Source organism: Cheilinus undulatus, linkage group 3 (genome assembly GCF_018320785.1).
Source record: "Cheilinus undulatus linkage group 3, ASM1832078v1, whole genome shotgun sequence".
NCBI lineage: Eukaryota > Metazoa > Chordata > Actinopteri > Labriformes > Labridae > Cheilinus > Cheilinus undulatus.
Window position 1 is genome coordinate 4369789 of NC_054867.1, and position 12422 is coordinate 4382210.

General features: G+C 39.3%; 1 protein-coding gene across 1 annotated transcript in view; it reads left to right on the forward strand.

Moving 5' to 3' along the window:
* Positions 1-12422, forward strand: part of LOC121506932 (copine-9-like) — a 330340-nt gene that overhangs the window by 116718 nt on the left and 201200 nt on the right. Inside the window, exons 5-6 of the mRNA XM_041782988.1 lie at positions 7597-7636; positions 10348-10350. Of these exons, the coding sequence (XP_041638922.1) occupies positions 7597-7636; positions 10348-10350 (43 nt within the window). The remainder of the gene's footprint in view (positions 1-7596; positions 7637-10347; positions 10351-12422) is intronic.

Genomic DNA, 12422 nt, shown 5'->3' on the forward strand with positions numbered 1-12422 from the left:
TGTATGTGCAGTTTTCACCACCATGTTAACGTGGACTACAGTAAATGAGGGAACCCTAACTACGGCTCTGTCTTCACTGACGTTGGTTTAACTTTTCACACACTGGACGAGAACCCTACACTCTGATTACTTTTTACCTCTAATGTGTTGCTTCATTTTTTTACTGCCTTTTCAGATCTGCCTGAATCTCTTCTACTCGCCCTTTTCATGGTGTACTCTCCATTTGCACTAACTCAAACGTATATATTAGGGTCTTCCCATGTGCCCAAGCTAAATTTACCTCCTATAAGCCCCTTCGCTCCGTAAATGTCAGATCGTGTTGGGTGTTAGACTGGTAACCTCTCATTACAGCGTTGATTTCAGAGGCTGACACTAACATAACAGTAAAGGGACTCTACTGCACTAATCTCCACTGTGATTACAGTATGAATCAGCTTTAATTACCTCGCTGCATATTTTTTACCATGTAATGCTCTTACCGCCGAGTTCTCCAAGCTGGAGTAAATCTCCCGACAGAAAGCCGTGTAGAGGAGGAAATCCAAGTTTTTAATAAACCACAGTCTCCGGAGTTTTTAGCACAAAGGATGCTACACCCTAAATCCCCTACATGGAGTCTAATTTTGCTGCTCAAATGTGTGGAACTTGATTCACAAAAGACACAGGTACTTCTTCATTGTGTGATGTAGCTCCTGCAGTGGGGCGCATAAAGAAACACAAAGGAAGGAGGAACATGAAGGTGACTTTCATTGTTTGAAAACACAAACAGTTTTCAGCGTTCTCCCTCATTTCTGATTAGAAGCTCCCCGGCTGCCCCGCCGCCTGCCATGTAAATCAAGGTCATTAGATTTTTTAGCAACTCTATTGCTCTGCCACACTCAAATCTCATTTGGCCATCGCTCACAGGCTTATCCTACTGTGTGGTAATTTCATTTTTATCCTACCCAAGCTCGGCAAAGAGCTTCGTTTGACATCGCTAGAGAGGGAGAGGAGAGGGTTTTGACAAAGGCAGCGTGTGGGGGGTTAGAGGGAATTCTGTTGAAATGGAGAAGCAGATAGATTGAAGATTAGCGCTGATGCACCATGGATGGAGATATAATGAAAGTGTGTGGGGTGGGATGGAGTACTTTAACTGGAGAACACTGCAATTGGTACTTTGATCAAGCTGCAGCCTCAGCTGGTGGTATACTGCCTCTCTTCTATTCCCTTTCAATTCAATTATTTCCATTAGTCCCTGCTTTTACCTCCCTCTTCAGAAATCTCCAGCTCAACACTTATGCCAAACCAGAATCTAGAAAGCAGCAGGCAATCAGAGAGACTTTAGCCACTACTAAACTTAGTCTCATTCTACAGCCTCCCATTTGGCAGGGCTAAAAAAGAAATAGTGCATGGAGTATTTTCCTCTCAAAGTTGCTCTTCCACCTCTTGCTGATGCAGGCCGTGTTGGTCAGTTTGTCACACAGTTGTCAGTTCCTTCATGCTCTAACACTGTGGCCTCTTTCCTGACCATGCATGACCATCACCTGTCTGTCAGAGAGCGTCAGCGTGTGTGCAGGGGTGAAGTGTTGAGGAGAGGAAATAGTAAAAACACAGACAGCGCTAGGTAAGAAAAAAGGGAAGAGTATGTGGTAGAAAAACCTTGTCCTTCAGAATATCTGGTAACACACACCACAGTTTTTGAGACCATGTTGCTGTCTGGATTATCTAAGCTGACCATAGTTTAACAAATCTTGTCCACTTCAACACAGCACAGGTTGGTGTCAAGAGTTAAGTATACAAATATGAAAGCATAGCAGAATTTAATTCTCCCCACCTGTTGCAGTTGTCACTCAGCTCATCATATCAGGCAAATATAAAGACGTATTCAGGTCATTTAGAAACTGTGAAAGCAGGTGGAAATAGAATTTTATGTCCTACTGAGTGGACCCATGTATCGGCTTGTGTTTTAATAGGAACCCATATGTTCTCTGATCACTCTTCACACCTCATTGTTAATCTAGTCTCCCTGGCACCTTGACCAGGAAACAACACAGAAATGCTAGCTGTCTCACCTAGGAAACAACATACAAATGCAAAAATGCCAAAAAAAAAAAAAATGCAAATGTCAAATGTTGACTGAATGTTTTCCCACTGACTGCATCCTGTACCCCATGTGACCAAATTTTGTCTTGTGACTCTCCTTTGATCCTGTCAGTCTTTTGACCAGCCTGCTTAAAACCCCATCTCATACTTGGGAGGGAGAGAGAACCTTGCCAGCCATGCTGTGAGTTTCTTCTCTCCAACGCACAGTGAATAAAGCTCACTTGAACCAGCCACAGAATTTGGACCTGAATTATTTCTTCTACACAGGTAAAACTAAACAAATACAGTGAAATAATTAAAACAACAAACTTACGCATAAATATACTAAGGCTGTTAACATAAACATGTTCACGCTTGTGATTAATCTTGAAACCTTAATACATTAAAAATTAATAATGCAATTTAATCATATGACTAAGTTTGACCTCAACTTGCTCCCATAGTCCTCCAGCGCTGATGTTTACATGCATGTACATATTCTATACATAGAATTAAAAAATAAAACACTTGACAATCACAACCTTTAAAAATCTAAAAACATAAAAATATACTCAAAGTATTTTAAAAAATGCTGTGATTAATCATGAATAATCACAGCGTAGTGATGCGATTAACTTGATTAATTTTTTAATTGAGTAACAGCATAAAAAAAATTACCAATTACTTTTCTTGAAAAACAAAAACAACAAATAGGAGAGATAGATTAACCAACTATAGCAACCGGGAATCAAGCAAGAATTCAAGAAAAACAAGTCAGCAAAGATTTTCATGGAAACATTTAACTTTTTATGCTTCTATGATTGGGCTTCATACATTTTTGGCTTCAAGCATGTTGCCTCAGCAGAGCCGTCTCTAGCCGTATACGGACGATGCAAATGCAAAGCTCCCCACATGCCACTAGGGGGTCCCAAAGCTGAATGTTCAGCCTCATCTGAAGAGGATTAGAATTACCTCCTCATCCCTTATATGCTTAAAAATAAATGTAGCATATATGAATAAAATAAAGCTGTAATGGTAAGCTGTGGCTTGTGTTTTTAAAGCATAATTAAATCAAGATTGTTGAGCTCCACTGTCATGCAGTAAGTGACGTCTGCCAACAGATAGGATGGGAATGATTGACAGGTGCTGCCTATATGTGTTCTTACATTTTTAAATGTACTTGGCGGCCACGATGACTGAGAAGGACGGCCGGGTTTATATGCGTGGAGCTGCTGAGATCTGTTACTTGTGTATGACTGGTCCCTTTAGTCACATGGTACAGCAGGATGTCTGATTGGCTTCAAAGTCACATGACAAGAACAAGCAGGAAATGCTAGAAAAAGGAGAAGTTTGAAGAGAGCTGGCTGGAATTGAGCCTATTAAAGAATAAAAACTGAAATCTGCAGTTTGAATGCCAAAGCACCAACTAATTTGATTATTTGATTCATAAAAGGAATGAGAACTAACACTTGGGTTGGTTTGATTCATGTTTCCTCCAAACACAGATATTTAATCAAGCCACAGAATCCAGTGCCTTTGTGCTCTGTGCCAAATGGTTCATGCTTAGATTGTGAGCCGTCAAGATAGCAAAAAATGTAGAAGGGCACCCCAAATCTCTGTGCACCAAATGGTCTCAAAGTAGAATATGAACCCTTGTTTTTGATGTTATTGGAGTTCTGAAAAGCCATGACTGAAACATGTCTTGAACTAGCACAGGTTCATACATACAGCTCCAGTTTAACTGGCACAACAGGGCTTCTTTGTGTGTTTTTATACTGGTACTGAGAGCAAATGCATGTAAACATATGCTGGCCTCAGTCTCAGTAGTGTAACAATAGTATATGATAACAGTAGAGTGCTGTGATTCGTACTGTAACATAACATCTTCTCATACAGTGGAGAAATGAACATATGTGTCGTTTGTAAATAAAAAAAATCCTATTTTTAAATGATGATTTCATTTATTAAGGGAAACGGACATCTAAACTCAGGTTAAGCCAAGGTTAAAAGAATATTTGGTTGAGCCACTTTTGTGATACTTGACAATGGGTCTTTCACATTTTATCCAACTGTTCTTTGCAGAATTGTTTCTTTCAGCCACACTGGAGAGTTTTTCCAGCATGAATGACCTGCTTAAAGCCATGCAACAGCATCTCAATCAGATTTAAGTTCAGACATTGACTAGGACACTCCAAAACCTTCATTTTTTAAAGGCATTCAGAGGTGGACTTGCTGGTGTGTTTGGGATCATTGTCCTTCTGCATAACCCAAGTGCTCTTGAACTTTAGGTCATAAGCTAATAGATGGCATTCAACTTAAGAGTTTTCTGGTAGAGAGCAGACTTCATGGTTCCATCATCAAAATGATTTTGTCATATTTGAGACAAGCCTTTGTGTTCTTCTTGATCAGCAGTGGTTTTGGCCTTGGAACTCTCCCATGGATGCCATTTTTGCCCAGTCTCTTTTTCACTGTTGAATCATGAACACTGACCTTAACAGTTCTGAGTTCTTTTGTGACCTTCTGAATGAGTTGTTGATGCGCTCTCTGAGTAATTTTGGTAGGCCGGCTACTCCTGAGAAGGGTTACAAGTGAGTTTTCTTCATTTGTGGACAGTGGCTCTCACCATGATTTGATGGCATTAAAAAGCCTTTGAAACTTCGTTATTCTTTCCAGACTGATAGATGTTGATGACTTTATTATCTGCTCTTGGATTTCTTTAGATTATGACATGATGTGTTGCTTTTTGAGATTTTTTGGCCTACTTCACTTTGTCAGAGAGGTTGTAGTTCAGTGTTCTTTTGGCAGAAATTTTTTATTTTAGTTTTAGTTTTAGTCTTTAAATGAAATGCATTTTAGTTTTAGTCACATTTTAGTAATTTCCATCCGTTTTAGTTTTAGTCTAGTTTTAGTCGACGAAAAATCAAAACATTTTAGTCTAGTTTTAGTTTATAAAAAGTCCTCATATTTTAGTCTTTACTTTTAGTCCAAGCATTTATTTCCTTGCCTAAATCTGGTACCAAACCATGATAGTGTGTTCTATGCACCCTGCCAAACCTGGGGTCCCTGATTTCTACAGCTGAGAGCCAGAAGAGCTATAGATGTATTGTTTTCTGACAGATTTACCCACAGTGGAGAAATATCACAGATTTTGAATGTCCGACAAAAACTAAATTACATTTTGTTCTAGTTTTAGTCATCTTGGCGAAAACTTAACTTAGTTTTTGTCAGTTTTAGTCATCACAGATCTATTTTTGTTAGTTTTAGTCTATTTTTTGTCATGGAAAAAAGGCTGTCCATGAACATTTTTAGTTTTAGTTTTAGTCGATGAAATTAACACTGTTGTAGTTTAGGGATTTCTGGACTCATCAGGTCCTGAAGAATCAGGCATAGGTGTGGCTAGTGAAATTAGCTTTACAAAACATGTGGTCAATCAGCTGATTCAGGAACACTCTCCTCAAACATTTAATCATTTTATTGCAAAATGGATATAAAGTTTCACTTGCTGAAGATGGCTCTGCTGGAAAGATGCTCCCTGGGTTAGTCCAGGGAGTGCATAGCTAGCTAAGCCTCCATGTGGATAGATACATTTATGGCAATGTTTATTGAATACAATAAAATTAGTTCAAAAGCAATTACTTAATAGTAGCATGAATCTGAACGTGAGGGTGCAACAAGCCTTCTGCTATAAAGGAGGAGGCTGGGGTGGAGGAGGTTAAGCTTTGCCAGCAGCAGCAGTGTGGCGCATCAGCATTAATGAAAGCAGGGATTAGTGAGAAGTGCTTCATGTTTAAATATTGGCAGGGAGGCAATGATCAGGATCAGCTGGCTTTCAGCCGGGCGTATGCCTACTGTGTCCTGCATGGACTAACACTAGAATTCATTTAATTCATAATTTAACAAGGGGATCAATAACTTTTTCACACTGGGCCAAGTAGGTTGGATGGCTTTTTTTCCCTAAAAAATGAAATCATCACTTTAAAACTGCATTTTGTATTTAATTAGGTTATCTTTGTCTGATATCAAAGTTTGTTAAATGATCAGAAACATTTAAATGTCACAAATATGCCAAAAATAACAATAATAAATCAGGAAGTAGATAAATACTATCACAACACTGTATACTGTGTTTGAGTGCAGATCTTGCACACACCAGATTAAGTGTCTTTATTTGCTAAGCAGTAATGTGATTCTCATCATGCCTTACATGGCAGCTGCATGAAAAAGTGAATTAAAATGCTGATGGTGAATGGTTTAGACGTTCTGTCCTCTTACAAAGCTTTTCTTGTTATTCCGATTAGAGCTTAACCTACTCAAACAGTATCCCTTACTTCCAAAATGAATCCTGAGATGCAAATTAGGCGTATAAATATGCATGCAATTTTGGGGAGACGAGTTCTGGCAAAAGAATATAAATAAGGGAAGAGAAGTACAATCAAATATTGAGAGAAAAGGGGGAAGACAGTTTTTTAAGCAGAATAGGGAATGAAGAATAAGGCGGAGGAGTTTGGGACATAAACAAACTGTCCTCCAACATCCCCTCTTACAATCGTTTTACTTTGAAATGCAAATATTGCTGTGGAGGGTATGAAAAGACAGCCACAGTGAGCCAAGTTTGGTGTGAAGTATTTAAAGTGTTCTGCACACTGTAGACTTTGTGAAGTTGGAGGGTTTTTGTCTGTAAGTCATGTTTCATCGTCTTATTTGTTTTTTTCCTCTGGCAAACATGGGAGCAGTGGGTCTTCATGACAATACTGAGGCTTTGTCACTCTTCTTCTACAAGCCTGCCTGCTCCCCTGAGAATAAGGCACTACCAGGATGTACAGTGCATATCTATAATAAAGCTGAAGTCACTATCTCGGTACAATGAAGCGCTGGTTCTCCCTTGGGCTGATAAAGAATTCTTTTTACAACTTCTCTGTGTATTGTCCCGCTCCCTGTACTCTGGCACTAAAAGAGCATGTTAATGACTGTCAGGTTAAACATGCGGCTCTGTGGAGAAAGAGATCAGAGAACAGGTGAAAAGATTGCAGAGCTCATCCTTCGTTCTCGACATCAGAAAACAGATGACAGTAGATGAGTGAGGCAGAGAGGGAGGGAAGAAGAGGAGCGGAGGAATATGTGACGTCTGTGTAATATTACTCCACACACGAGCGGATGTCCTTTGTCAAATATGAGCAGAATCCCATTCACACAGCCTTTGGTGATGGAGGAAAGGAAATCCTCAGGGAGACGAATGCCTAAGAAAGAGAAGAAGCAACAGAGAGGAAGTGACATTAGTCTACAAATGATCCCAGAGTTCATTCATTGTGTAGCTGCTTCATCCTTCCTATATAAACCATATGTAATTATTTCATGAACATACAAGACTTGTACCTTTGTATACCCAGGAGAGATGTCCATTATTTCATGTCCAACTTGTCTGAGTTTTATTCAAGTGCCGCCCTCTGCTTCACTAAAAGAGGTCGCACTGTGCTCTCTGGAGATACAGCAGAAGGAGGAAATGGACTAAAGTGGACTCTATTTTGTGTCTTATTGCAGGTACAATGTGGATACCAGGAGCTCCAACCTCTCCAAACATGTAAGCAGCCTTTGAGTGATCTTATAAATGTCATCCAGAATGTCACTGTTACTGATGCTGAGACCAGGAACAGACCACAGATGGTATCAGCTGACATAAAACTGAAAACAGAAATGAGTACCTAAATATTTAAGATGTTGAAACAGATATGTGTCACTAGGTGGCACCACTGGGGTTAAAGGTCATTGCATGCACAAGAGCCCTCTCAGTGCTTGTAGGGAACCAAGCAAGAAATCAGAGAGTGGCTCCATGCTGATGCAGTATTAATTTTGACTAAAACTACGACTTTAAATGTTTGTCAACAACCTTTTTTTTCCGTGAGGAGGACAAGACTAATGCTGTGTTCAATTTACCTCAGAAGTGGGAACTTGGAAAAAAACAGATTTCCCAGTTGTTTGCATTCCTTTTGTAACAACCACGATGAGTTAGAAAAGCAACGGACGCCGTTCTTGCGTTAGCCAGTCATTGTTTTTAGCAACCTCGCTAGCTGATGAGCCTTTAAAACAACACATGTGCAGTACTTCATGCATTACAAGACTGCTATCATCACACTACATGCAAACGCAAAGAAGTGCTGTGTCTACAATTTCTAAAAATGCACTGAGAAACTAACCTGACACACCAGATGGTAAACCTCCAATGTACAGCCTTTGGGAAAGGGCAAAGCCTTTGGAAAAAAACTCAGAGGGTGATTGGATGATCGTTCTGTCTGTCACATCTTTACGGGCCAGTCGGAGCAACAAAACATGTGACGTCATAGCCCCAAACTGAGGTGCGCCGCAAACAACGAGTAAACTCTATAGAGAGCTGCATAACACAAACCATGGCGACTATCGACATGTCAGTTGACAACTTTTGTCATTTATGAAAAAAAAGAACAACTCACTGCTGTTCTTTGTTCTTCTTTTAAGTAAGAAATGTCGTCAAAATCTGATAAAACTGGCACTTTAGCAGCATCCACGCGAATGTTTCCCGCCATACTTACACCTGCCTCTTGTCGTTGCTTGCTTACATCCCGACTACTGCCCCTTGACACTGATTGGTCCTGTCACTTTCCAACTGGGCCCAAACGGTTCAAATGGGAGCTTTGCATTACGGATTCACCAGTGAGAAACACGGAAACGAGTGAATCCATCTGCTTTGCAAGGATACTGAGAAATGTTCTGAAAACACGTCTCCCAAAGTCAACAAAAACAAGTCAGAAGTCAGAAAAACAAGTCAGAATACAAGTTTTGATGATGTAAATAATTAAAAAACATCGGATTATAGGAGATATTAAGTCAAATGCGATCTCCATCTCCTATATCTTGTTATCTACTCGAAAATTGTTGTCCTCTGGTTTAAGGCCAGCATTACAGGATAGATATTTCTATCACTCGACAAAACTCATTAGATATCTGCATTTTAAGTGATTAAAGTTTATAAACTCACCAGGATGCCGCCATGTTTTGGTCCTGACCCCGTGACGTCATAATTCAGCAGCGCTCCTCACTGTTCCTATGCAGTAACCGCTGTTCCAGACTGGCAGACACTGTTAGGGCTGCACCTCAGAAGAGATGCACATCTCACACACGGAGAATTTTGAGATTTCAGGTCTCATCTATTTTTTTCTGCGCACAACAAGTGGTTATTGGTCCAACTAGACCATATTTACCTTGTTATAGCAAATTTTTCCATCCACATTGGAAGAATATGTTTGAAATCTGTTTCTTGATGAACCAGGTGGAGGCCATGAGCTTTAATGTGTCTGTTTAATAAAGTTGTTCTCCAAACTTCTATTTATGACGCTTTTTGTTTCCACATGGTTCAAAATATTGCAGGTAAAGATAAGCACAGTATGAAACACTACTGGTTTGACTTTTCAAAGTAAAAGTTATCTTTATACATAATGCTTTTATTTTGAAAAGCTCCCAGAATGGTTTCACTATACACTGAATCAAATCACTTGTAGGTAGCTTTATGAAGGTGAAACTTAGGAGGAATGACAGGGCAGGGAGACATAGCCAACATGCAGCAAACTTGTGTCTGGTATAAACATGCTGCCAGTCTAAAACAGCGGTTACTGTGTAGGATTGGTGAGGTGTGCCCCCCGCCAAGTGGCGTCACACTACCAGTGCAGACCAAACCATGGCAGCCCCCTGGTGAGTTTACAAGCTCAAATTTACCAAAAATGCAGATATCCAGTTATTTTTTTTTTGTTCTATATACATATGTGAGATATTGTCTGATCATGTCAGGTTCGTTTTATAACAGAAAATCTAATCTGAGGTAAAATGGAAAAATATAAAAAGCAGTAGTAGTAGCAGTAGTGGAAAAACCATTTTCATAAATGAATTATTGATTAATGCATGCAGAGATACTTAAGACCCAACAGATTTTTTGCAGCGTTTGTCAGCTGTCTCAGCTCCTCAATTAAAGTCTGGTGTTTGGTTAATTGAGTTGACCTTAAATTAATTGAATTGAATTTCAAATGAAGGCTTTGTCAGAGTACAAAAGTATAAATTATATCAAGGATAATTTTAGTTTAAAGTCAAATACAGCATGCATTTTTTGCTTAAAGTAATAACTCAGGACTAAACGTTTCTCTGGATGGCAGGTGTATTTGTGTGTGTGCCTTTGACTTCAGATTGAGCTGCTTTATACCAAATCTTTTCAGCTTGTTTTCTAACTTGTGTCTGCTTTCTTTCTTTCCCGCCCACCTGGATGAGCAGAAGGTAGGCTGTCAGCTTGCTGTAATGTCTTAAACATCAGACCAATGACCTTTCACAGTGACTGCTTTACTTGTTTCATACAGCAGAGTTCCACAGATAGTGGAAAATGTAGGCTGGAGTGTGGATGGATCTGCTCTAGAACTCACATGAATGGAGCTATTTCCACACAGAGTCATTTATTTTCTTTAATAGTCATCAGTAACATAAATGCTCCTAACACTCTTTGAGATGTAAGCATCATACAAAACTAAAGCCTGTACTGGATCATTGAAAATGGATAGAAATCCAGTTGTTTTCAACCACCTAACAGTGTGCAACTACACAAAATCAGCTAATTAAACTGATTTCAAGCAGACAACCCCAGTTCCAAAAACAATGGGACACTCTGTAAAATGCTGACTAAAAACATAATGCAATCATCATCTTTACTGGCATACCCATATTTTATTTTCAGTAGAGCCTAAACAATTTATCAGAGGGTGAAGCTGAGAAATTTTACCACTTCTTGAAAAACAGCTCATTTTGAATCTGATGGCAGCTTAACAGCTCAAAAAAAAAAAAAAAAAAAGGGAACGAGGAAACAAAAGGCTGGAAGTGGTACTAATTAGGTTTATTGGCAACAGGTCAGTAACATGACTGGGTATAAAAGGAGCTTTTTAAAGAGGCAGTCTCTCAGATGTAAAGATTGACAGAGGTTTACCAATCTGCAAAAAACTGCATCAAAAAATTATGGAACAATTCCAGAAAATGTTCCTCAATGTAAAATTGTGAAGATTTTGAATATCCCTCCATCTACAGTCCATAATATCATCAAAAGATTCAGAGAATTTGGAGAAATCTCTGTGAGCAAGGGACAAGGCCAAAGGTCTACTCGTGATCATCAGTCCCTCAGGTGTCACTGTATTTAAACTGTGCATGGGCTCATGAACACTTGCAGAAATTATTGTCACACAGTTGGCCGTTGGTGATCTTCAGATGAGAGTTAAATCTGTACCACCAAAGAAGAAACCAATGTAAACACAATCCAAAAAAGCAGCAGTCTCATCTGTGCCAAAGCTCAGGCAACATGGAAAACTGTTCTGTGGTCAGATGAATCAAAATTCAAAATTATATTTAGAAACCATGGACACCATGTCCTGTGGACTACGGAGGATAGAGACAATCCAGCTTGTTATCAGCACACACTTAAAAAGCCTGTATCTCTAATAGTATGGGCTTGCATTAGTGTATATGGCATGGGCAGCCTACACATCTAGAAAGCACTGTCAATGCTGAAAAGATAGAGGTAATAGAACAACATATGCTCCTATCCAGACAAGCTCTCTTTCGGAGAAGGCCTGCCATATTTCAGCAAGACAATGCTAAACCACATACTGCATCATCACAACGCTGTGGTTTCGCAGTCGAAGAGTCCAGGTACTGAAGCGGCCTGCCTGCAATCCAGACCTTTCACCAATAGAAACATTTGCCTCATTCTAAAACAAAAAATCTGGTAAAGAAGACCCAGGATTGTTAAGAAGCTCGCGTCCTACATCAGACGAGAATGGGACAACATTCCACTCCCAAAACTTAAACAATTTATCCCAGATATTACATTACATTACTTTACATTAAAATATGGCATTTTGAGTTTTGCAAATCATTGCATCCTGTTTTACTTTACATTTTACACAGCGCCCCAACTTTTTTGGAATTAGGTTTTACAATACAAAACTTAAATTCACAGGGCAGAAAGTTAAATGCTTAACAGTGACTACGAGATGTGAAGCTGTGCAATGCATCACGAATATCTAAAAGCTTACATGCTGTTAGGAAAAGGGCTTAGATTCTAGGGATTCCTAAAAAATATTAGTATTGAAAATATAAAAGTCACTGGGATGATGTCTTATTGTCTTAAGGAAGTGATGTTTTTACTTTATCAGTTTGTGAGTGAGGTACAAGTGAGTCACTAAGTTTGTGGAGTGACTGAGCAAACTGTTGATGCAAGACCTTGACGAAATGATTCATGCAGTACAAAATGTTTTCTGATTCACTCAAGAGCAAAACAGTGTAACATTTTGTATGTTTTGCATGAG